We start from the raw sequence: 26,047 nt of genomic DNA, 5'->3' as shown, positions 1-26,047 counted from the left end.
AGTGTGGAAGCACAAACAACATGGCCCTACTGCCCAACTGGCTCCCCACTCCCATAGAGGGTGCAAATAGACACCTCCTGTTATTTGCACCCAGGAACCTCCCTCTTCCTGCCCCTGGAAGAAAAGCCCCAGTCTGGCATCAGGGAAAGTGCCAGACCCAGGACCTGCTGATGGGGGAGCCAGGGGCTCATGCCAAAGCTCTACATGGGGTGGACCTCACCCTCATACATGTAACAGCCGATGGGCCGGAGCATGAAGCAGGAGGCTCCATGGGCCTGTTCTCTGGCAGGCCCACTTAGAGCACTCATGGAGCCCTCTCCGTGCTGGCTAGCAGCCCTAACCGGAAAAGGAGAGGGATGAGATGCTAGTTATGGCTCTCAACTGAAAACAAAGACAGCCGTCCATGTCTATATAGTAACACATAGCCCGTGATACACCAATATATAAATCGGCAGCTCCTCTCCCAGAGGAGTGACCTGCCTGTGGGTTCAGATCTCAGCCGCTGGAGCCTGAAGCTACTTTTCCATCATTCCTTCAAATTAATTTAAACAACGATCATTGGGGGAACACAGGTCAGCGCCTCCCTCGCTACCTGCTCGGCTGTGGAAATGGAGGTGGGTCTGCACCACAATCCCACTCCAGAGACCCTGTTGTGGTACAGCTGGGGCTTGCCCCCTCTCAATCCCCAGTTCTTTGCATGGCGGGCACTGAGGCCAGCGCACTGCAGGGGGCAAGGGGGTGCAGAGCCATCCAGCTAGCCAAAGACTGAGAGTTTGGTTGTAAAAAAAAAAGATGGATCTTCCTTGTTTTATAAAAGGAAAAAAAAAAAAAGAACCAGGACAAAAAAACCCAAACAAACAACAACACAACAACCACCGACGACACAGACAATCTCTCCTCGTGGCAGAGCCCCTCGCCCAAACCCTCCCGGAAACACCATCAACAAATGCCCCATCTTGGTACAATAATTGGTCACTTCATTATAAAAAGAAAACAAAAAGTAAGATATGGGACCCACCTGCCACCAGCTCTGTTCAAAGGCTGCTCTGGCAAGATGGGCTGACTGCCATTTGGGCAGCTGATGCCACTATCAGCCCCTAATCAAAGGCTCTAGCTGCCATTTTGCAGCCTTGGTGACCCCCTCCCCACAAGTGTCAGCCCCTCCCTACACCCCCTCTCCCAAAAATATACTGGGCAACATCTTCTTTGAACTCCCTTTGCACCCCCCACCCCTCCAACACACATGCACGCATACACACACATACACACTCACCCACACGCACGCACACAAAATTTCTCCCCCTGTCCCCAGAGGGAAATGCTGTGTGAAGTTCATTACGGGAGCTCGTAAGTGCAGTGGGACTTTGCTCTCCAGGAGCTCCGGGTGCAGCTTCAAGACTGTACAAGATTGTCCCCTCCTCGCATCAGAGAGGCAGAGGGAGATCGTCCCCGCAGCCAAGTCCTGAGCTGCGGTGGCTTGCAGTCCAGAACAACGCTCCGCGCCTCTTGCCAGGACGTATCTGTCGTTGTTTGTTTTTAAAAAGGATTTTGTTTTGTATAAAGTCCGGAGCTGGTAGCTGGAAGTTGGAAGGGGAGAGAGGCAGCAGGAGGCAGGACAAGGGAAGGCAGTATGAAAAAAACAAAAATCATCCCCCTCTCTTCCCTCCCCCCAAAACAGGATTGAGCACAAACTCTATGGAGAAAAACACAACACAGAATAACACCCCCACCCCACCCGCAACACTGCTCAAAAAGCCTCCATTGTTTTTGCCAGCTGCCTCCTCTTAGCTTGAAATTCACTGCGGGGTGGGGAGGTGGAGGGGGAGGGAAATTAGCCACAGTGATTCCCCTCTGCCCCGCTTTGCAACCAGCAACCCAGGGCTCCAGTCAGGACGTTACTGTTCCAAAGAGGGGGAAGAATATTACTAAGAGTATGGCAAGAAGGTGGCAGGTGGGCGTTTCAGTTGGAGTCCGAGTCGGAGGAGTCGCCTGAAGAGGAGGAGGAGGAGCTGCTGCCCTCAGAGTCATTGTCATCGTCATCGTCATCATCATCCTCCTCATCGTCATCTTCATTCTGGGGTGGGAGGCGAAGAAAGGCTTAGCAGTCTGGCTGCACTGGGGGTAGGAGCCTGGAGGTAATTTACCCTTCAAAAGCCCCAGTGTGGGGTACGACACCAGTGCTAAGTGTGGCTTGCACACCTTTTCCCAAATCAGACCAGTACAGACAAGGCCTACTTGTCAAATTAAGTCCCGTCCAACTCCAGGCAAGTCCAGCAGCCCAGCACCCCCAAGCACCAGCCTAGGGCATCAGCACTGGGCAGGCTCCACAAATACCAAACTACTGAATCACTAAAACCACTTCCTGAAGACTGGGTCTCCCATGCAAGCTCTGCTCCAGTCAAATTCTGCTTGGCATGCCAGAGCTGGCAACAGCCAGAAAAAGGATGCCTACTGACAGAACTGCACTTCCTGGCAGCTTATTAGAAGGTGAATCAGTCACTGATTAAAATAGACTGAAACTTGGCCCCTTCACTCCAAAACACTCTCAAGAATAAGAAACAGCCTGAGATTTTGTTGCTATTAGTTTGCACGTTGTTTGGGGCAAGAGGGATTGTTACAAGCACTCAGCCATTTGGTGCTGGCCAGCTGATTTTAAAGTTTTCTCCTCCTCCATGGAGAAGATGGGGCTGGTATGTGGCTTAAGCAAAGGGGGCTGATTCCTAGGCTCTATATCCTGGGTTCTAGTCACAGCTCCACCACTGCCTTGCTATGTTCTGAGGCAAGGCACCAGTCCCTCTGCCCACCTTGGTTCCCCACCTTATAGCATGAGGAACCAACGTAACCTGAAGACAAGCGAATTGAAGACTTTACAAATCCTGCTGCAGCTCCCTCCTGTGGTTCCTGTAGGGCTGTAACCCACAGCACAGAGCTCCTGTTTCCAGTACTACTAATCAGATTTTGACTCGTCTGCCACCAGTGTGAATCCAGAGCAACTCCTGTGTCTTCAGTGACTCACTTCACATTTGCCCCAGAGTACCCAAGATAAGGGTCAGGCCCCAGGTATGACAGACAAGATACCGAATAGTCTCAGGCAGCAGAGTGCTACAGGCTCCAAGCTGCAGTCTCTGAGCACACAAGAGCAATGGCTGGAGCCCAGGGGATTTCTGGGCTTCTCTGTGCATATATTGCACCTGGGTTGCAGTTCCCTGCATTGCAGAAAAGGCTGGAGGCCATCAACTTTTGATTCAGCCTCAGGACCGACTGACTGACCCCTCTCCCCCAGCTGCTGTAAACAGCTGCAGCAACTCTGAGGTCAATGGGATTTACACCCTAGATGCAACCTGAGCATTGGACCCACTGTGTACCCAAGCCCTGTATTTACAAAGGACAGGTTCTCCCAAAAACCTAGTGCTTCCCACGTCCTGGGTGCTGGGACCCCAGGATGATGGACCAGCATAACTGGCCTCATGGTCCCCACAGAGGCCCAGACTCATCCCTGGTGCAGATCAGGTAGCCTCACCTCATCCCCATCCTCACTCTCCTCCTCACTGCTGGACTCTGATGAGTCCCCGCCTTCCTCAGACGAGTCCCCATTCTCATCATCATCGTCATCTTCTTCCTCGTCATCATCATCGTCCTCATCCTCCTCAGATTCCTGCGGGTCATGCAGAACTCAGTCTGTGGTTTCGAACGGGTCTCATGGCTTGCCCCGCTCCTCCCATGGATAGACTTTTTCACCCCCCAAGGGCAGGAACCCCGTGAAATCCTCACAGGAGCCACCATGTGCCTAGTCCCACCAGTGGTCCTAGCTGACAGATTAGGGCCATCAGCAAAACTGGAAACCTGCCCCCAGCCCAGGAGCTGCCAGGGAAGCCAGGAGCTCCAAGGCTTTTGGCTATACTTGAAGGCTGGAGCTATGAACTGCGCTTATCCAGAAGAGCTGCATTAAATCTCTGACAACGAATTGGGGACCTGCCCCAAGAGGTGGTTTCCAGGTCTGCTACTTTCCAGAGCCCAGATCAGGCAGGTGCTATGGTTGTCAGCCCTTGGCTCAAGCTAGTGGCCCACTACAGTTCACATCCCCCCTGCCACAGTGGGAAAGGAACCTGCATTACCCCATTTTCTCTTTAGGGAGCCAAAGCATAGAGTAGACAGAACTCCTGGGTTCTGTTCCCAGCTCCCAATACCTCACTACATGCCTGTGGGCCAGTTTTACCACCTGCCTGTTTCCCCATCAGTCAACTGGCAGAAGAATGACCCTGTCCACTCTCTTCACGAGGCCTCAAGCTCTTCAAGACCCTTAGGGTAGAACAAGGGAAGCACAAGGGTATTATGATATGCTCTCCCAGCCCTGAATACAGTAACATCTCCCTCTTCCAACTCACACTAACACCACAGCTGCTTGGGGACTTCTCCTTGCACCCTGGCTCTTCAAGGAACTGCCCTTCTAGGGTATAGCTCTGCAGGAAGATTAGCCCTAGCAAGGGTTTCCGGGAGGGAGAAGGGCAGGCACCATTCCACAGAGCCATCCTGGATAGGAGGCAGCAGGGCAGTACCTACCGACTTGGACTGCATCGTGGGCTTCATCTTCGGGTTCGGCCCTCTCACCTTCCCCATGCTCTTGCGCTTCTGCACAGAGTGAAAGAGAAAAAGCAAACACCTCAGCATGGCCCTGAAGGAGACTCCTCTGTTCCCCAAGCACAGAACAGAACTGGAAGGAATCTCAGGAGGTCATTTAGTCCAACACCTGCCTGAGGCAGGGGCAGCAATGTCTAAACCAGCTCAGTCAAGTTTTTGTGCAGCTGATCTTAAATATTTCTGCAATGATTCCACAACTGCTCTATGTAATAATCTGTTCCAATGTTTAAATCACCCAAGTAGTAAAAAAGTTCTAATTTCTAAACTAAATATATCTTGGTGCCATTTTGGACCATTGCTCCTTGTCCTGTCCTGTGCAGCCACAGAGGACAGTTTATCACCATCATTTTTATAACCACCATTCAGGTATTTGAAGACTGTTATCAACACCCCTGCTCCACATCTCCTCTACCCCAGACTAAATAATCTTCATTCTTCCAACCTTTCCTGGCAAGTCATATTTCCTAGATTTCTGATTACTTCTGTTGCTCTCCAGTGGACTCATTCCAATTTGTCCACATCTTTCTTGAAATGTAGGGCCCAAAACTGGACACAGTACTCCAGGTGAGGTCTCACCTGTGCTGAACAGAATGAAAGGATTACTTTCCTTGACTTGCAAATGATGGTCCTATCAATATAATTCAACATACTTATGGGCTTTTTTGCCAAAATTGCACACTGCTGGCTCATATTCAGTTTATGATCCACTGTAATCCCCACCTCCTTTTCTGCAGCACTGAAGCCTAACCAGCCCTTCCCCAGTCTGTACTTGTGCACGTAACTGTTCTGTCCTAAATGCAGGGCTTTCCACTTGTTCTTATTGAAATTAATTCTGTTAACACTAAACTATTTCTCCTGTTTATCATGTGCACCCCCACCCAGCTTGGTGTCATCTGCAGATTGAGAGGTGAGAGCACCAACCATCAACTACTGAAAGCCTTCACAGTGGGATGTTATTTACAGAGGCTATAAATCTATAAACCTGTATCTACCTCCACTTTTGCCACCAACTTGCTGTGTCACCTTGAGCAAGTCACTTCCCCTCTGGTTCATCTATTTAGAGGGGAAGCTCTTCAGGGTCCTGACCTGAACCCTGTTGAGGCCTCTGGATGTTACTGGACTATTAACAAAGGAGCATGTTCCCTCTGTAACAGTCTCGTGAGGGCTGTAGGGGTGGGCACAGATCCCTCCAGACAGCTGGGCAGGAACAGAACTAATCACAAGCTCCCACCTCATCTCCACCCCAGCAGGTACTCACATTTGAGGTGTGCTCTTTGTAGGCTGCACGCTCTTGAGGCGACAGGCTCTGCCAAGACAGAAGAATCCCATGAGCCCCCAAGGAAGGAAAGGCAAGGTCATAGCTACACAGAGAGGTAGGGGTAGGGGCAAGTCTTACCAGCATTGCTAGCTCTAGGACAGGGCTTTGAATGGGAAACAAAGCTTCCCTATACCAGCAGATGACAAACCCTTAACAAACCATGGGCCAGAACAACCTGGCTCCAGCCAATTGCGGGCTGGGTAGCTGTAAACTGTGTCCACACTGCTGCCACTTCTCCCTGCTTCCCACAATTAAGTGCAGCTGGAAGGTGCCAGATGCTGGTGCTGTTCCCCACCAGCTAGAAGCTGGACCCAGGCTGCAGCTGGAGGTAGGAAAGGAGGGGGCGAGGAGAGAAGCAGCAGTAGGGTGGGCACACCTGAAGGCTGCCTACCTCCATCACAGGTGCTCACTGCCCAGCCCTGGCACAGGTGTTGGCACAGGCAAAAGCAAAGCCTTCCAGCTTTACAGGTCAGATGTGGCCAACCCCAGTCCTACACAGCACTGCCCCTGCTGCCCAGAATGGGAACTGCTCGGAAACTCAGACAAGCTGGGAGAAATGGCTGCCTATATTGCTGTGCTTGTTCATGTTCTAATTAGAATGCTCCCGTGGCATCTCACCATCACATGTATTAAGCCCCTGTGTGTTTTAAAATGGCCATAGGGGCACTTTATCTAAACCTCATCAAATGAGGCTTAGATAAAGCATCCCACAGACATTTTTAAATGCACAGGGGCTCAATACACATGACAGTGAGGTGTTTTAATTAGAGCGACTGTCCAGGAACCTGCCCCCTTCACTCCCAAGCACATGTATAGGCAGCCAATAGTGTTAAAACGGAGCCTGGAGATGGGCCCCCTCACCCACATCCTGCTGCCGCAGTTCATCAGAGGGGAATCTCTCTGGAGATACCATGGGGCAGAGGCACAGACAGGAGGCCTGGTTTCAAGGGACAGCATCCATGACCGACAGCCCCGCCCTCCAGCAAGAATCCTGAGGGTGACAGCCCCAAAACCAGAAGGGAGAGACTGCCTGGACTGCAGGTGGTCCCACCATGCACTCACCTTGAGCCAGATGTCCAGGTGCACCTTGTACTGCTTCTGCTGCTCCTCGGCCAACTTCTTATAATGGTCCTTCTGGCTCTGGGAGATGCGTTGCCAGCGGCTGCCTATCTCCACCATCCGCTCTTTCAGCGGCAGGTGGTTGAGCTCCCCGTTGGACAGCAGTTCCTGGGAGAACTTCTGGTAGCCATTCCTGAGAGGCATGGGGGCAGAAGTGAGAGGCAGCTGCGTGGTCAACCCGAGAGGGCCCTCCCTCTCTGGGAACAATGCCCAGGCAACCTGTCCCGCTGTGAGCCCCAGAATAAAGTCTCTTCCAGGGGCAGGAAGCAGAAGCCAGGTGGGCCCACTGCCTGGCCTGCTGCTCTAGCCTTGAAGCCACACAGTCCCTCCCTGCCTCCCAGAACCCACAAGTCCTGATTTTGCTCCTCCCTCTTTCCAACTCTCCACCACTGGCCTTTACCCTACAGGCTACCAATCCCTTACAGCACTCAGCTAAGTGTCCCTGTCCACAGCCATGGCCCAGCCCAGGCTCTCTGGCACATCTGGGCTATTGGCCTGTGCTTTCTAAGCTATTCTGAAGCAAGACCCACCCCTCCTCCAACTTCCCATTCTTCTACCACCCTACTACACATCCAGCTCCCAGGAGGACTAGTACTCACATAGGGGGTTTCTTTGGCTCTCCTTGGAATTTCACCTTCTTGGAAGAGTTTGCAGTGCACGGAGGGGCCCTCATCTCACTCAGTTCTCTCTGGGGGATGGAGGGGGACAGGGATGGGTAAGAGGAGGCTGCCATCTGGCATTACATTCAGAGCAAACACCTAAGTCTGTGCAGAATCCCTCAGGCCAACCCTTACAGCAGGAAACTTCATGCGACAAGAAGATGTGTTGCACAGGGCAATTCCACCCCTACTCCCACCCGAGTCTCAAAAATGAGAATGAGCAGCATCAGGCTCTGCAGTGCACTGTCTCTGAGTCTCTGCCCCAGAAACAGAAGCAGACAATGGGTGCCAGTCAAGGGCACTTGGAGAGCTGCAGGGAGAAGGAAGCCCCTTTCCCAGCCTGCCAAAGCAGCATGACTCCCTTGCTCCAGGGTAAGAGAAATTCCCATCCACTCCTGTAAGCTCTCCTGGGAGGCATGGCCCCTATTCTTGCTCTGTACAGGAGCCTGTCACAGCACAAGCTGTTCCTTTAACAAGTGTGTAAAGGGCACTGGAAGCACACCATGCCAGTGCTTGGAGATTGGTCCTGGTGCCCTATGCTGGTGCTGAAGAATAGCAGCCTAGGCTGGAGGGGTGGGAAACAAAGCCCCATGGAGTGCAGGGTCAGGGACCCACCTCATATCGCTTCTGGTCCTCTGCCGCCTTCTTTATCCACATGAGCTTTTCTTTCTTCTCCATGTTGTTCCAAGTGGCCTCCATGGCTTTCAGTGCCTTCCCCCGGTCATTCTGCAGCACAGGGAGACAAGCAGCACTCCAGTTATATACACAGGGGAGAATACAAACCTCTTGCAGCTAAAGCGCAGACTCCCGAGACCTCTCACCAGTTTTTCCTTTGACTTGCTGGTTGTGCCCTGGCAAGTCACTTCTTCCAGCTGGGCCCTGGATCCCCAAGTCATGGGGTACATCTCTGAGTGTTTACTCACCTCCCAGAAGAAAGGGGGCAAGGGTGGGTGTTTCCTAGGCGTCTCATTTGAATAACATTTCTAAAGCATTTCCTGCCCTCCCACAGGTTCTCTGCTCCCCTAGCAGCACCCAGCCCCATCACTCTACCTCGAGGGTGGGCAAAATGCAGCCCGCAGGCCAGATGCAGCCCGCCAGCCATCCTATCTGGCCTGCAGGGCCCCTAAAAATGTTAGAAAATTAATATTTATCTGCCCCTGGTTGCCTGTCATGCAGCCCTCGATGGCTTGCCAAAACTCAGTAAGTGGCTCTCTGCCCAAAATAATTGCCTGCCCCTGCTCTAGCTAGAGGCTACGTTGAGGACAAGCCTGGAGTGCGGGGAAACAGGTGAAGAGATGCTCTCTCCCCCTTCTTTGCTGCTTGCCTCGGTTCCTCACCTTAAAGCGAGCCAGGTAGTCCCCAATGACGCTCTGCTGCCAGATCTCCTCGGCTGTCTTGGGTGATTCAGGCAACTTGCCACGCTCTTCTTTGTCCGAACCATGCTTCTTCTCGGACTGCGCCTTCATGGCTGCCTCCCGGGCCTTGTACTTGGCCTGAGCAAAGACACACACACAGGGGTGACATTTAAGGTGTACGTCACTCCAGCCCAATTCCCTTGTCCTGATCTCCTCAATGAGCATCTTGGTCCTCATAAAGATGCAGAGTTGCCACCCCTACAAGGACCCAGCCACAAAACCATCTGGGGGCACACGGCACAGGCTGCCACACATTCTTTCTGATGAGGCCAAGGCAGAGCTGCCATTTTATAGGCAGATCTAACCAGCCCAGGGGGTTACACTGCAGGCTCTATCTGCTGTGAGAACTGTTTGGGCAGCAAAAATGGTTTTGAGCACTCTGCTGCAACCACCAGAGATGCAGGTTGTACTAAGCAGGGGCAAGGGTGTGGAGCTGCCAGGCAGAGCAGTGCCCTCTCACCCACCTGCCTGATTTGTTACCAAGACCCAGAGAATTTTAGCCCTTGCCCACAGCTCTTGGAAAGAATGCACACATACGTCCAGAGATGCAGCAGGGAAGAACTGTGTCCCCCCGCAAGCCACAAAACACCTTCCCACACAGACAGACTGAAATGCTTCCAAAGTGCCTATAAACAATCAACCCACTCAAACCAGGTGTTAGTTAAATCCACCAGGGCTGGACAGACCCCAATCCCCACTCTGTCCCCCTGCCACGCTTAAATCCAGGCTCAAGATCTTCCCCTCCAGGTGGAACCTGGCAGACCTCGATCTCCCAGAGCTGCTCATTATATTTCTGGTGGCTGGTCCCATTTCATAAGAACCAGGCTGCATGCAAAGACGCAAAGGTTTCTGGCAGCCCCACTGCCTCAGAAGGGGCAGCCGGCAAGACCCATCTGTGCTACGCTCTGACACGCTACAGTGCCAGCCACTGGAGCCATTTCCCAAAGAGACTGTTGTGCCACAATGGAGAAAAATAGCTCCAGCATATGGCAGGGTAGGGAAGAGTCCAGTGACTGAACTGTTGGCACCCCTAGACAGGGTGGAAAGTAAAAGGCACCCTCTGCGTATCCTCCTCAGAAGCAGCTAGGTGCCAATGTGCAAAGTGAGATGGTTAGAAAGAGCATGTCATTGATTCAACAACCTTCTTCTTCTCAGAAAGATCGTTCCACATCCGTGCCAGCAGCCGGGTCAGCTCGCTCTCAGACAGCTCGGGTCGCTCTTCCTGCAGCTGCTTTCGCTTCTCCTCCGAGAAGATAAACATGGCAGAAATGGGTCGTTTGGGTTTCTCAGAACCTGCCTGTTGAAGAGCACAAAAAGGGACGTGGTGTAGAGTTTAAAGCATTACAGAAAGTACAAGCAAAAACCAGACTCTGCCAAAACAAGCAGGTGCAGAAACCCTGCAGCCACCTCACGGATGTACAGGAAAGCCAAAAAAATTGGAGTTTTTCCTCTTTTTTTGTTTTGGTTTTAAAAGCAGCGGTTTATTTTTTGCCACTGTCCCTCTGAGCTAACTCAGCGGCTCCCACTGAGGAGCCTTGAAGCTGGTTTAAAAAGGAACTGGCTCCTTTCCCCAATTCCAGTAACACACATATGCAGGCGGTGCCGTGCTCTTTCCATGATCGGGACAGTCCTCACCTTGCCAGCATCTGGCGAGGACTTCTTGGAGGCAGGGCTGGTGGCTCCTTTCTTGTTCCCTCCCAGCATCTTCTCTTCGCCCAGCACCCTCCGCTGTTCCTCCTCTGGGAGGCTCTGCATGCCATGCAAGGAGGGAGAGGCGCGTGGGTTAGGAAATTCCACAGCTTGGCAGTGTGAAAAGGAGGGATGTACAGACCGAAAGGGGATGATGGGAAGGACACTAAAACCGTGCTCTCAGTGAGACCTTCCAACTCCAAACACGCTTCCCCCAGGTTTTTCTGCTTCAAGACCCTCCTACCAGAGGATCCCTCATTAGCTGTATAGGGTCTATGACACAGAAGGCCATTTCCCAATGCATCCAGTAGAGGGCGGTGAAGCACACGCATGCAAGCCAGATCATTCCAGTATTGTGAACCTCTTGCAGACAGAAATGGGGCACAGGGAAAGGAGGTGACCAGTGTGAGGGCACCCAGCAAGCGTGGCAGACGCAAAGAGGCCCCAGGAGCTCCGACTCCCAGGGCAGTGACCCAGCTGCTGAAGAGGGCTTCTTCCTTAGAGGGGGGAAAAGGGACAAATGACCTTCCCCAACCTTGAAATATTCAGCACTGTACAAACCACTCTGCCAATGTGCCAGGAGCCGTCTAGAGAACCAGGCCGGCTGGGCAGAGTCAGCAATACAGATACAAAGCATGGGTCTCAGGGACCGGCCTCCTCTCTCAGCTCAACTCCCACCTACTCAGAGGAAGGGCAACCTCCTCTCTGCCCTCTGCTGCCGCAGACATGGGGTGGGGAGGGGGAGGGACTGGCTGGTTTTTCCACCCTTGTTTATGCAACCAAAAAAAGGCTAAATGGAGTCAACATCCCCCTCCAGACATAACACAGCAGCCAGCAGCAGCAGCTCCCAGACATGCTGGTCAGAGCAGCGCTGGGGTCAAAATAATCCCCACCCCCATCCTGCCCTGGCAATGGCCTCTCCCTGGCACCAACTGAGAGCAGGAGTTCCCCCACCCCTGGGGACAAGGGCAGAGGAGCAGCTGGGGTGGGGGAGGAAGGAAATAGGAGCTTTCACACTCATACACACCCTCACATGGCTGCACTCCCCCACACCCGACACCAAAAGCATTTCAACTGGCTCATGGGCGACTGGTGCCTCCCGAGTCTGGCGGGGGGGGCACCAGATTGCCGACTGGGGGTGGGTCTCCCAGCAGCTGATCGCCGAGCCCGAAATCACCAGCGGCAAAACCAGAAGTGCACTTCCGCCAGCACTTCCGGTTTCACGGCTGGCGTTTCCAGGGGGTGCACAGTCAATCTCGGCGGGTGCACACGCACCCGCGTGCACCCCCTATGCGTCGCCAATGCACTGGCTTCAAGGAACCCATCTGTGCAGCAGCCCGAGCGTGCTCAGGGGCCAGTCCTGGCCACAGACAAGGCCCATGTCAAAACTCCTCTGGTGCCAGCTGCACTGCTCCAACCTGTCTTGTCAAGCATGCACTAGCCCAGACATGTTTTCACCATGCCGCCCTCTACCTGGGAGGGGAGGAGGAAGACAACAGACCACACAGGACGTGGGTTATTTCTGTTGTTTAACACATGGCCAGATGCCATTTGGCTGGGGGCAAGATGAGAGCCCATGTAGAACAGAACAGCCTGTAGCTGCACAAGGGGAGGAGATCAAAAAGGGGGGCAACTGGGGCAGGGAACATGGTACCCCCAGACCTTGGTTTGCCAGGCCAACTCTGCCCCATGCATGCCCGTCACCAGCCACAAGTGCACACAGGACCCCCCCTCCATCACAGCTGTGAAGCAGATGCACAGATGATTGGCATGCTGAGTGGAAGGCGGCTGGGGCAGGACCGCTGCACAACAAGCTGAGCCCCTGGGAGGGGAGAAGGGCACACTCACCTCCAGAAAACGAAGGAGCTCTATTTCATAATCTTTCTTTTTCTGGTGGAGAAACCAGGAGGAGGGGGAGAGAGAGATGGTTACTCAAAGATGGCACCCTCGGCCTGGTCCCTAGTCCCACTTGACTGCCCCCCCATAAATCAATGGCACTGGGGCTAGAGCCTTGTGATAAAGCCTGACTGCTAACAAGAGGCTGGGGTTATGTACGCATCGGCCTCACTAGACAACACTTTGGGCAAAACACCCCCCACCCCATTTAGCAGTCCTTTGCTCATTCCCATACACAAACCCCTCCCGGCAGGCAGCCATTGCTAATCCTACCTTCCAGGGGGAAAATTCCTTGCCCAAATGAATGGGCAAGTCAGTGGCAGAACAGGGAATGGAAGGAGCACCAGGACTTGGGGTTCTTTTAGAGGCTGCTGTTTCCCTGTACCCTGCTTGGAAAGACAGTGCTAGGGTTTGGTGGGAGCACAGTGGGGGTCACAACTTACAATTTAGCTGCAAGGAGCAGCTGCCCCCCTGCTCTGGGGAGGGAGTTTTCAAGCCTAGCCCTTTCTGTGTCCCACTCCTACCTTTTCTCCCTACCCCAGCTCCAGTTCCAGCCCCCAGCTCACTCACCTGGTCACATTTTTTGTGGTATGCATCCTTCTCCTTCTGGGAGAGCAGCTTCCACTGCTGGCTGCACAGCACCATCCGCTCTGTACTGGGGACATCCTTCATGTTGGCCATCAGCTCCGCACAGTACAGGGAATAGCTGTTCCTGTGAACCAAGGACAGCTGCAGGGCATTAGTGGGTCTCCCCTTCCACCTGCAATGTCTACCTGCCAATGTCCACCTTTAGCATTCATGCCAATGTTCACCTTGAGAATACCCCTCATTCATTCCCTGCCCCCTCTCTCATATAGCACTGCAATCTGCTATTCAATGCCAGCACACTGGCATTCCACCCAAGAGGCTGCATTTCAGCAATGAAGTGAAACAATTTATACTGTGAAAACAAACTATACCATTCCCACAAACCTAGAGGAACTGGTATGTTGGCCCTGCTCAGGTTGGTCTTGGGCTGGGAAATCAGTGTCACTTAAGGCTGAATCAAGACACAGGGCCCTGGCTCTGGGAGTCATGCATTTACATCAGAATCTGATGTAGCATCCATTGGCAATGCGTAGGCGGTGCACGTGCACCCTCTGAGCTTGACGGTGCACCTCTTGTGGGTGGTCCTCGATTGCCACTGGCCACCACTGATACTGCCGGCAGTGTCTGTGGGTGTTTGCTGACGCTCGCCAGCCTCCCTGCTGCTGACAGCGTTGCGGACGCCAGCAGGAGCTCACCGCTCACCGCCGCCACGCTCCTGCCGCCAACAGTGCCATTGCCGCCTGTTGGAACTCACCAAGCCCCCCCAGCCTCCGGGGGCACGCGGCATTCATGGTAGCATCTACCTGAGAGTACAGACAGCCATCAACTGCTTCAAAGAGGAGCTGCCCTACTGGTGTCAACAGGGTGCAAGTGCAAGACCTGCTGTGCAGGAAGACCCTGCCAGCACAACTGCAAGAGACTCTGGTGGAGGAAGGAGCCATCTCATCCCCACCTTTCTGCTGCAGCAAGGGCAGGCTATGGGGGGGTGGCACCCTGGGGCAGGGTTGTGCAGAGTCTCTATTGCCTTGCTCCAGCAAGGTTTCACTGAGACATGAACGAAATATTTGCTGTGAGGAGGAAAAAATTGGAAAAGCTCCAATATTTCTCCCATCCCTCCAGCACAGAGCCAAGCTATAACCCCACTGCCCCAACTGCAGGTGACTTACGGAGGTGGCTTGGTGGGTCGCCCATCAAACTTGTCCTTCAGCTGGCGTTCTGCCTTGGTGAGGGTGGAGCGTGTGATGCCCTCCTCACTGATATTCAGTTCAGGATGCTTCTGAATGTAATCCCGCATGATCTCCTGTGGACAAAAAACCAGCCAGCGGGTTAGAGTGGCCAGCTTAAGGCCCTTTGGCCAGGAGAATGAGGAGGAGAGGAGCCAGTAACCTCCCTTTGTGGGGGACACCCTGCTGAGGGGTCTTGCCCACATACTCTCTAAGCTGCGCTGGAAGTCTCTGACCTAGCTGGGGACCTGCAGGGAAGGGTCTGATCTAACCCTAGAAATGGAAGGAGGGGCAGCACCTTGAATTCAAACAGCAACCCCTCACGCCGGTTACGGAGAGGGGGTGGCTGACTCCCTGACCACCCTCAGCCAGTAGGCGGGTGGCCAGAATGCGACCTGGACTGGCTGAGCGTAGGGGAGAATGTGGATGGGTAGGCGGTTCCCTACCTCGTACTCCTTCCGCTGTTCCAGGGCCTTATGAATCCATTTCAGCCTCTTTTTGTCCGAGAGTTGAGACCACTGCTTGCCCAGCGACTCTTTCACCTCCTTCGTGGTGGCCTGAAAATCCAAAGCCAGAGGTGAGGGCAGAGGGGTGAAATGCGGGCCCCGCCCGCCCTCTCTTCCTGCCCGATCCCAGTGGGGATCATGGGGCAGCGAGCTGAGCTCAGGGGCGTGGAGAAGACAGCTGCCTTTTTTGCTTCACTGCTCTGGCTCCTGCACTGGGGGTGGTCACCCCTCACACTAGTTAAGTCTGGTACTGCTGCTCCATCCCTCCTACATACACATACCATTTCCTGTGCCAGCGCTCTGTCACCTTACCTGCATCCAGATGGTACGATGCTTCTGCATGGCGCCTCCTCCTTGGCCCACCAGATCCGGATGTTTCTCCCACCCCCATGTGTGTCCCCCATGATGTGTGTGTGCATTCACAGCAACTCCATGGAAAACTTACATCTGGGCGCACTTTCAAGTAGATTTTCTTCTCATGGTTGTACCAGAGTTGCTGGGGAGTCTTGGGCTTCTCAGGGATGTCAGACTTCTTGGCGTTCTGAATGAGATCGGGGTGGTCTTCCCTTCAGGCAACAGAGGCAAGAGTAGAAAGGTCAGAAGAGGCAGTGGCAGGAAATGACTAACCCTGACGTTCTGGTCTCTTGAGATCCACCGTGGGCTGGAATCCCAAGGGAGCCACACACCCAGGGGCTCAGACAGTGAGGGCTCCCTAAGAAGGGTGTCGGGAGATCACAAACATTTGAGATGGAAATGCTGGGGTCACCTGGGACTGGTTTCCTTTAACGTACTGAATGACTCAAGTAACAGGGCCCCTATCACTGCTACAGCAGGGGTCTCCCCAACTTCTTCAAAGCTTTATCACAGAAAAGGCACGCACTAGCCGAGTTGCATGCTACCAGACCTCACAGCTTGTGCCATAGTAGTCTCAGAGGCCTGCTGAGCAGGAAAGCTTTCGGATCCAGCCTTCCTTTCCCTTTGTCCAGCCTTCCCCTCCTCCTCACCCCCCAAGCATTATAAGCAGACAGCCACGATGAATGCACCAAAAATGGCTCCACAGGCACAGCTGGTCAACTTCTTACCTGAATCTTGCCAGGTTCCGCTCAAACTCTTGTTTCTCCCGCTGGAAGTCCTGGATGTATTTCATCTGGGAGAGACAAAGAGCCGGGAGTGAGGTGAGGGGGTGTTAACAGCAGGGCAAGGAGGCAGCAGGACTCCACATATGTTTGGCTACTAGAGGAAACAGCACCCCTTGGAAACAAATCACCAGGGAGGAGAGAGCACAGTTTTCTTCACCAACCCTGAAGGCTGAGGGCCTGATCCTGTGACTGGCTGAGCCCCCTCCACTCCTAAAGTCAGAGGGAATTGAGGATGGCAGGATCAAGCCCTGAACAGTAATGGAGAAGTTCAGATGTACAATTCCCCTTCAACCCACAGGGAACTGGGCCCCCAACTCTCCTTGGCAGCTATGGGACTCTCCCAGCACAGCAGCTGTCCGCAGCAAGGCAGGGCACACCAGGGTTTCAGACATTTATTGCTAAGCTGAGCCAAGGTGCAGTTTGGTGCCAAGGCCTTTGCAGGGACAGGCTCAGGCTTAGTCACAAACTGGATGGCATGTGCAGCTGAACACAATATGCCCCGTGTGCAATTAACCCCAAAGTTTAACACAGATCCATCAAAAGTTGTAACTGTTTCACTGTTGATTGGTTCAGTAGAGCCATGGATCCCACCAATCATCCAATCCCACAGCTCGAGTAACTACCCAGGGGAAGAGCAAGGGAAAATCTCAATAACCTAAGAGAACTAAACACAAGCTTGAGTTTTCTGTAGAGAAGCCAGCTAAGGACTCGCTCCCCCTGACCCAGATCCTAGAGGAGCAGATCCCACAGCCTGTATAACCTGCCCATATCCCATAATATCAAGGAGGTCTGGTTGCATGAAGCAGAGACCCAGAGCCTAATGACGCCAGCTCCTGTGGGAGGTCCCTGCATGGACAGATTCCTAAATCCAACCTAGGCTTTACCTACCTTTTTCTTTTCAGGGAGCTCCTTGTACTTCTTGGAGAGTATCTTGGTCAGATCCAGGTTGCTCATTTCTGGGTGTAGCTTTGCGTATTTGGCTCGCTTCTCCATGAAGAAGCGGAAGTAAGGAGTCAGGGGCTTCTTGGGGAAATCTGGGTGTTTCTGAGGGAGAGGTCACAATTTAAGAAAACCTTAGTCCCTCTGGTCTTCACTTCCCTGCTCTGTCCTACAGAGATAACAATACTGCCTGGCTTCAGGTGGTATTGTGCACTAAGAGAGGGAGGAGCTTGGCTAGGAAAAATAACTGGGGCCGCATCAAAACCTAGGTAGCATCACCATGCAGTTTTACACAGGAGGCAAGGAGCCTTCAGGCCTTTTACCCACATCAGCCAAGCTTCAGAACCCTTCCTGTGCGGTAGACATGACCCCTCTTTTACTGAGGTGGGAGGGGAAACTGAGGCACACAGCAGGGCAATGAGTTGTTCTGCAAGAAAGGTCAACAGCAGAGCCAGGAATAGAAGCGGGGAGTCCTCACTCCCATGCCACACTGTAACCGCTGGGCCACATTGCCTCTTGGTGCCAAGAATAGAACAGAAGTCTCCCAATTCACAGTATCCTGCTCTAAACTTAGACACAGGCTATCAGCAATACGCCCAGAAGTATTAAATGTACTTTGGGCAGGCATCACAACTTTGCCTTGGTGCAGGCCTTGCCACCTCCAAAGCGCCTGACAAACTTGAACTAATCCCCCAGCCTCAGGGAGCAGCTCAGGGTCCCCACATCCCTCATAACAAAGCCTATTTCCCAAGGAGTTTGCCTAAGAATGGCCCTGCTGACCAGCAAAATCATTCCCAGCAAATCTCACATATAAGACTTGCCTTACGATGCAGCTTCCTGGGTTCTGAGCAAAAGACCACCTTTCCCTGTCCATATCCCACCCCAAATAGTGGCTAAGATACTTCGGCAGCCCCTTGCAGAGCCCCTCGGCAGCAACAGGACATTGGCAATGCCCTTGTCCCCCTACTTTACTTGTGGCAGGTTAAGGACAACATACCTTGTTTTGCAGTTTTAGGAACAGGTTAGACAAACGTCGGTATGGGTTGGGTTGGTTTGGATAGGGACACTTTTGCTTTGAGCAGGGGGTTGGACAGGAGGACCTCCTGAGGTCCCTTCCAGCCCTACTTTTCTGTGATTCTAGGAAACCCAAGTCCCTGTTTGATGCTACTGGACTCCTCCCCAAGACAGCCCTACCTTGAGCTTTTTGCCCTTGTAGGGATTCTTTACGTGTTCTTCAGCATCCAAGATCAGCTCTGTCAGGGTTCGGAATTTTCTCACCTAGAGGGATAAAGAGCATTCATAGCATATCGATCAGGGGGCTGGACCCAATGATCTCACGAGGTCCCTTCCAGCCCTAAACTTCTGTAAATCGATATGTGATATCTACCCAATATTGCCACACTGGAGAGAATGCAACAGGCTGCAAGCTCAGGGTCAGAAAGCCAGCGGGGGTTGCACTTACGTTTTGTTCAGCACCAAGTACCTTACTGCTAAAGCATGATTGACACTAAGCAATTCACCACTAGTACTACAGCATTTTGCAACCCCTAATCAATTTCCCCCTCCCACCATACACACTCTAGCCTGGGAGATGGGTCAGTATTATTCCTGCCCCCCTTATACAACAAGGGGGAGGAGATGAAGTGCCCATAATTATTTTATGACAAAGCTGGGAAGAGAGCAAAGAGTGGGACAGCAGGAATTAAAATAAAATAATAGGAAAAATATCAAATCCTGTGGCCAACAAATCAGGCTTTGGTTTAAGTGGGCGAGATTTGGCTCCCAGACCCCTGCTCAGACCATGAGGTCAGCCCTCCCCAAATCCACATACAGAAATGGCTCCATGGCACAGGGACCCAGGCACAGAAGCTATGACAGTGAGCACTAGGGCAGTACCTCATTGGAGATCTCCATCCATTTCATCTTGCACATGTCGCCAGAGAAATCCTTGAAGGCCACTTTGTCCCAGTCCAGATGGGACTCAGTGGTTTTGAATTTGCTGCCATCGTTGGAGGGCAGGTTGTTTTTCATGCACTCTAGCAGAGTCAGCATGTCCTCCTGGGACCAACGGTCTAAGCAAGAGAGGAAAAGGATCAGCTCTGAGTCATGGGCAGACAGCCCTTCCCCACAAGCTGGAGGGGATACGGGTTGGTATACAAACACTTTCTGATCCTCAACAGTGCAACAGCCTTTTCACTCAACGTGACTGCAAGCAGACACAAGCAGGATAGCGCTGCAGCACCTAAATGTTGCCAGGCACAATTTGCACTGGTGGCACGGCACCTTTATCCCAGAGGTGCAGCACAACTAGATGACAGACCACAGCAGGCAACTTGAATTTTGATGGAGACTGGCCAAATGCCTGCTGGAACCTGAAGTCCCCAGGGGCTGTCTTCAAATAAAGGGTTAGCAGGATCACCCACTATTTCCATCACCTTGTAACATTTTCTCCAAACATTCCAGCTGGGGCTAAGAAATTTCCCTCTATTAAAAAAAACCCAACCCTCTGGTTTGTAAAGATACAGCAGCATATAAAATGATGTCTATTACTGTGCAAGTACTGGGGGGGTTGCTTTGCAGCAACAAGGCAAGAGTTACTGAGTTTACACAGTGAGTTCTGTAAGTACTCATTTGCTCTTGCTTGTACTCTCTCTCTCTCTCACCTTGGCATATATGGCAATCTACACCCTAATTAAAAAGAGATGCCCCAGGTATGAGTAAATCATGGGCATGGAGCTTCCAGAAGCTTGAGAGAACTCAGACCCATTCATGGTTATAGTGCAAAGTAGATTCCAGAAAAAGATCCATGCTAGGGGTTAATGGATAAAGCCTGAGGGCACAAAGTGGATGCAACCCGAGTTACACCAGAGGTAGAAATGGGCATAGAATGAGGCACGGCACTAAAAGAACATGTAGCACTGGGCTACCATGGACTGGGCAGCTACGGCATGGCACCTTGGCACAGTGCAGGCTATACCTCACAGCAGCATGTTTGGAGGAGGGAGAAGACATACAGCCCAGGATCCCCGAGATATTAATGGGGCTCCCTTCCAGGAGGTAAGAGAGGCAGGTCATGCTCCTTTGGAGCCCTACTGTCATTGTGATAGCTGACACAGCAAGCTTTATTCATTGGTGCATGTGAGCTCTTCTATACCTGCTAGGCTGGCCATAGAGCAGCTATCTGGCACCCTGGCAAATTCCAGACCAGAGAGCTAGTCTGAGCAGAGCCAAGCCAGTGCTGCCAGTTCTATGCCACCTCTATTAGAGGCCTGGCTGCCAGGAGATGTCTGGAGTGGGTGGTGCAGAGAAAGAACAGCCAAGGTAATCTTCTGCTGTGCACCCTTGCAGAGCTCTGGGGGGAATAGGGAGGGGGCGCTCATGAGGCATCATGGTTCACTCCCTGCAGCCTCTGAACAGAGGCACAAATTGCCTCTCAGTAAGGAAACATCCCCCACCCAAGACCATGTGACAGCCAACCTCTTTGTTCTGTGGTTACTGCAATACTCAAGGCAGCAGCAGCAGAAGCTGCTGGCCAGTATCAGGGGAGCAGAAGACAAACCTGGATGGTGCCCCCAGCAGGAAGTGGTAAACTGGCCAGAGAGAGGGTAGGGAAAAGAGGCCCTGAGGTATGGGGGTGATAAAGAAGGGTGCAGCAAGTTGAGCCTGGTGCTTGGGGAGGTTTATTTCTAACCTCAAACTAGCTTGCAACATGTCTCCACTATCTCGGGCTTCAGAAACCAGAGCTGAAAGGTGAAAAGGCTCAAGCAACCTGGCTCTTGCCCTCCCCCTGTGGAACAGGTCCAGGTCAGGGAGATCTTACCAGGAGGGCATCCCTTCTTGATATTCAGTTTTCCACCCCACTGTTCCTAATGATCACATGGCCCTGACCATAACTCTCCCCCTACAGCCCTTCATACATGTCCTGCAAACACTGCGGGGCCTATAAACATCTGCTTACAACAATCTATGCATGTCCCAGGCAGAGCCCCACAAGGAACAATGGGTCAGGGAGGATCAAAAGTACACAGCTGGAACACGGAGCATCTAACAGAGCTGTCCCTGCCTGCTGGAGGGATTTGACCTCCCACATGCATGCATGGCTACAAAAACCCTCCCTGCAGAGGCCTTGCTTATCCCCAACTACCAAAATGCATTGGACTTACAACCACCCCCTTTTTAATGACCATTGCAGTGAGAAGGGCCATACCACCATTTCCACTTGAACAGTCCTCACATGAACAAGCCATCATGCCTGATGTCCAGGAGGTCAGACTAGAGGATGTAAATTGGGTCTGGGTGCAAAGAAACTCTGTGCTCAAGCAAGACACAAATTTTAGAAATGTCTACAAGGCAGTTAAACAGAGCCCTCCCCACCTTGCAACACTTAACCTTCACAGTACCAGGGGACCTGATCCTGCAACAAGCCATGAGGACTTCAGGGAGCTCATTGCAGTCCTCTTCAGAAAGCCTGGAAATAACCCTGCAGTCCACCTTGCTGGCTAGAGCTTTGCATTAGTGCAGAGCCAAAGGCACTCCCCACACAGGTGCTGGGTTCCATTGGCACAAGGCTGAGACCACCAATCTGTGCCACTCTTTCAGTGCTTTTCTGTCTTAAGTTCTTCTTCCTCTCTGGGAAAGCCCTTGGTCACCAAGGAAACCCACGATGGTTTAATTTCAGGACATCACAACTCCCCCAAACTCCCCAAACTCTCACCTTGTCTACAATGGGCCTTTAAAAAAAATTTGGGAGGAGTCTGTGCATTTGCAAAGGGAGATAAATATATAATGCACAAGTGAACAAGATAACCCTGCTAATTAACAAGCTATCTGTCTGCCAAGTCTTCCCCACAGCTAGCTGGAGCTAATACAGGTTTGCACTCAAGCTCTGAGCTGAAACCTACTGAAGTCATAAGGCAGGGACCTACAGACTTCAGCAGCAAGGGCTGGATCAGGATTAGTTCAGGACTACTGGCAGCCGGGCAGTTCAGCTTCTGAAGGCTTTTGATTTTAAGCAAAGTATTGCCAACTCTTAGCCCATGATCTGAAGGAAGTCTGAGGTTTTTCAAATCCACACACAGGGCTTGGGCACCCAATTCCCACTAAAATTTAAAGGGAGTGAGAATACAATTCTCCTAGGCAGTTTTGAGAATCTCAGGCTAAATTGTGGTGTGTTAAGAATCCCCCCTCCACATATTTGTTCAAAAAAATTAAACAGGAGTGAATGTCAACTGACATTTGAAATAATTAATGTTAAATATATTCATTAGATTCCAAATTATAGGCTCCAGTAAAATTATGGGTCACATGGGGCGTTCAGTTCACATGTCCAATCTCCAGCAGTGTCAAGACAGTTCCACACAGAGCCAGACGTAGTCCTCAGCACCACACCATACATATGAAAAGGATGCCAGTGCAGCTTAAAACATGGCCCAGATACACTGCTTACCTCTAGGTCCGAGGACAGCCAGCAACCCATTTTCCTGCTGGCTTGGGAAGCAGTCTGTACTTGAAAACCAACAAACTCTGCATCCGGAGATCTGAATTCACCCTGGTAGAGGTGCAGTGCTACTGAAATTGTGCCTTTGCTCCGGGTCCCTAAATCCCTGCCCAATCACAAGTGTGCCCCACAGCAAGAAACCCAGCATCATCTGGCTTTGCTGTTGCAGAACCATCCCTCAAAAGGGCTTCCCACTTACATTCCATTTACTGACGTCCTCCATTTTGGTGCACGTGAACTAGCTGGGTTCATGTGGCAGTCTGACTACTGAAGTAGTTTTAAGGTAGACTAAATTGTAGAGCTGTCCAATTGTTAGTTTCCCTTTAACAGCTTCACTGAACACTTTTATGGTCCATTAAAATCACCAAAAAAAAAAAACCCCAACCAAAACAAAACACCTTTTCATAGCTACCTGATAAACTGATGTGGCTCATTCACATGTATTTTGTGTTAGCAGGTTATCAGATCTGCCATCCCAAATCAAACTGTGCAGTCATCTCATAAGATCTCCTGCCCAGGGCTGTGCTCCATACAAGAGGCTTCAAAAGAAAGGCAAACCCAGGAGCCAACTGAGCAGTGCTTGATGAGGTTGATGAAGGAGGGAGGTAGAATTTCTTTCCTGTGCCTTACTATAAAAGATCTCCTTACATGCCTGAAGTCTAGCCCTGATCATCTTTGTCGTCACCTTGGTTTGTACGACTACAGACTTTATGTTCTGAACTCGCAATTGTTAAGCATACAAAACTGAACAGGAGAAGTACCTGGGAGTGTCAGGTATGTGAAGCACAAGGAAGAGGGATTCAGTCATTTTGACCAGTTGTGGCAAGTTGTAGGGGCCAGTATTTCTCTTTAATCTTCATCCAAAAGATTTTTAAAATGCTTTAGGCATCCTCTGTGGGGTATAATTAGCACAGGAAGCCAGATTCTGACCTTATCAGCAAGGATCAGGAGAAGCCACTGAAATTAGTGGGGTTACACTGCTGGAAAATAATGGTACAAGGTTGAAACCAAGACCAAGGCTGAATTATTTCAGGAGTGAGTCAGAAGATGGGACACCAGGAAACCCTGCATTCTGTCCCCGGTTCCTCCCCTGTGTGACCCTGGTCAAGTCACTTTGCAGCGCCATGCCTCAGTTTCCCCATCTGTAAAATGGATATAGTTTAAGGCCTTTGGATGAGGTGCTGATATAAATGATCTACCGCAATACAGTTCCTAGTTGATGGAAATACAGCAGGAAGATCATATTTCATGTCATTTAATCTGTGAGGCATTAAAAAAAGCTCATAGAAGATAAGAGTAAGTACTGAGAGGCTATTCAAAATGATCGGAGCTCCTGCTGGATCCAAGTCAACAGCCCTAGGTATTCAATGATGATAGAAGGAGACAAGAAAATATGTAAAGGAGAATTATAGCAAAAGACCAGGCCAGATTCAGACCTGACTTGCAATCAGAGCCACTGGTACAAATCTGTGCCCAGCCACCACCTCCATAACCAGTGCCATGCATGGGGGAAATGGAAACTGTGTTAGTGGATTAAACACAAGATCAGAGCCAGAGCTAAATTAAGGGAATTCTGTCTTTTGCTGTCTCTTTGGAATGGCAACAGTAAGATCCTGCCACATAAAAAATGTCTGCACAAGGGAGTCTTACACCACACTTTGGGCAAGCAGGGCCTGACACCCTCTACAGACAATTCTGAGGTATGCCCCAAAGGAGGAAGGATCTCAGCTATGTAGCACTGGGTTGGGGGGGAAGGAACCTATGCTGCGGTCTGCCCTTCAGAGCTCTGACAGCAGCAAGTGGCCATCCACCCACCCCATCTACCTATGCTGGCAATGCTTTCAAAGTTAACAGAGTAAGATGAATGAGGCCGTGTGGAGCTATTACTTCAGGCAATCTGGAGCCTCAGGCCTGGTCTATATTAGGAAAGTTGCACTGGTGTAATTAAATCAATTTAAACACAATCTTGTTAAACCAGTGCAAACTCTTAGTGCACGTGCACTAGCACCAGTTTAAACAAGAACATCAAGGGGGAAAAAAAAGAAAAATCCTTAGGATAAAGGGTGATTTTTTAAATTAAATTAGCAAAGATGGGTCAAAACACCATTTAGCATTTTGTGCAGGGTACAGTTAAAGCCTTAAAAATTCCCGGCCACAAGACAGACCAGGAGGACTGTAGTGGTGTTAACCCAGGCGCGAGGTAGTGTTTCAGCAAACTAACTTCAGAAATTCCCTTTTCAAGTCAATTCCTCATGCAAGGGGATTATGGCTGCTTTTTGTAAATGCAAACTGCAATTCTGATGTCACCAGAAGATGTGGATGTCGAGGTCCCAAGCTGTAGGTCCCTCTGCCTTTCATCCAGGCACACGAATGCAAATGGCTCCAATTCCAGCGAAAATAAAGGGAACCGCACCCGGGTCCCCCCTGTTCCAGATTGGCATCAATGTACAAATTAAACAGGCCAATAAAAGTTGGTCCTTTTTTTTTAAAAGCATCTCACTGGCCGTTTGATTCAGCCAGGCCTGTTGCCATGTCTGCAGCTCGACCAAACGAGTGTGGGGTGGCATATTATTAGCTTTATCACTCTCGCTTTCAGGGGCCAATATGAAGCATGAAACAATGTTTTCCAGCATTCCCGTGAAAGGGCTAGGAGAAAGAATGGTGTAAAGACCAAATCCGTAACAGGATCTGGTCAACCTACTGGGCAGGCTCTTAAACCCAAACGAAGGTGTCCTGCTAATTTCTAAGCATGCTAGGAATGGGTGACGCTGCTCTCGCAGCCCCTTCCCCCAGGCGGTTATGCAAGTGCTTGATTTCACACACAGGAGCATCCAACTGGAACTGCTCACGGGCACAAAACAGGGCAAGTCTTCCAGAGACAGCTGGAAGGGAGGTGTAAAGGGATCTCGGCAGCCGGGTCCCTCGCATAGCTGGGGGAGAGCCAGGCATCCTTGGGCAGCGGGGCTACTCTCACCTTGATTTTTGGGAGCTGTCATTTCCAAGTCCGTAGGGCACTCCGCTTCTCCGTTCATTCTCCACCTGTCTGACCCAAGGGCGGTCCCTTCTGGGCCTCCTGGCTCCTTCCGAGTCTACCTTAAATCAAGTAAGCTTCACTCTAAAAGGCAAAGGGAAACCCAAGCTATAAACGGCTTGCAAAAAGCCCCTCTGCTTGGAAAAGGCATGGTCAAGGGAACTGAAACCCCTTGCCCAACTCCAAGAGGAAGCCTTTCCCAGTCAAAAGGGAAGAGCTGGAGCCCACAGCACCCCTTCACCTGCTGGTGAGTGAGTGGAAGGTGGCTCTCGGGGGCCGGGTCGAGGCGGCAGCCCCGGAGGGAGAGCAGTGGAAGAGCCCAGCCCCCCCACGCCAGGAGGTAGGAAAAGCCACCTCCTGGGAGGCACCACCCCCCCCAGGCTCCTCCCC

At 51.6% G+C, this 26,047-nt stretch overlaps 1 protein-coding gene across 3 annotated transcripts in view; it reads right to left on the bottom strand.

The window, feature by feature from the left end:
• Positions 1 to 960: 960 nt before the first annotated feature.
• UBTF (upstream binding transcription factor) overlaps positions 961 to 26,047 on the bottom strand; it is a 28,538-nt gene continuing 3,451 nt past the window's right edge. Inside the window, exons 1-21 of one of the 3 annotated variants that reach the window (XM_025196896.1) lie at positions 25,899 to 25,973; positions 25,601 to 25,741; positions 19,026 to 19,201; positions 18,324 to 18,407; positions 17,079 to 17,234; positions 16,134 to 16,198; positions 15,497 to 15,617; positions 14,992 to 15,102; positions 14,489 to 14,622; positions 13,305 to 13,446; positions 12,687 to 12,728; positions 10,785 to 10,898; positions 10,291 to 10,446; positions 9,072 to 9,227; positions 8,350 to 8,460; positions 7,675 to 7,763; positions 7,019 to 7,208; positions 5,897 to 5,944; positions 4,561 to 4,629; positions 3,521 to 3,655; positions 961 to 2,074 (exon numbers count right to left, since the gene is read on the bottom strand). In XM_025196896.1, coding sequence (XP_025052681.1) covers positions 1,961 to 2,074; positions 3,521 to 3,655; positions 4,561 to 4,629; positions 5,897 to 5,944; positions 7,019 to 7,208; positions 7,675 to 7,763; positions 8,350 to 8,460; positions 9,072 to 9,227; positions 10,291 to 10,446; positions 10,785 to 10,898; positions 12,687 to 12,728; positions 13,305 to 13,446; positions 14,489 to 14,622; positions 14,992 to 15,102; positions 15,497 to 15,617; positions 16,134 to 16,198; positions 17,079 to 17,234; positions 18,324 to 18,407; positions 19,026 to 19,201; positions 25,601 to 25,658 — 2,271 coding nt within the window. In that variant the 5' untranslated portion in view covers positions 25,659 to 25,741; positions 25,899 to 25,973 and the 3' untranslated portion in view covers positions 961 to 1,960. Of the gene's footprint in view, positions 2,075 to 3,520; positions 3,656 to 4,560; positions 4,630 to 5,896; positions 5,945 to 7,018; positions 7,209 to 7,674; positions 7,764 to 8,349; positions 8,461 to 9,071; positions 9,228 to 10,290; positions 10,447 to 10,784; positions 10,899 to 12,686; positions 12,729 to 13,304; positions 13,447 to 14,488; positions 14,623 to 14,991; positions 15,103 to 15,496; positions 15,618 to 16,133; positions 16,199 to 17,078; positions 17,235 to 18,323; positions 18,408 to 19,025; positions 19,202 to 25,600; positions 25,742 to 25,898; positions 25,974 to 26,047 lie in introns of those variants that run through there. The other 2 variants (XM_006017850.3, XM_025196898.1) reach the window with 2 other exon arrangements.

This window comes from Alligator sinensis, unplaced genomic scaffold (assembly GCF_000455745.1).
Source record: "Alligator sinensis unplaced genomic scaffold, ASM45574v1 scaffold444_1, whole genome shotgun sequence".
Taxonomy (NCBI): Eukaryota; Metazoa; Chordata; order Crocodylia; family Alligatoridae; genus Alligator; species Alligator sinensis.
The sequence above is the reverse complement of the archived record's forward strand: the minus strand, read 5'-3'. Positions and strand labels throughout refer to the sequence as shown.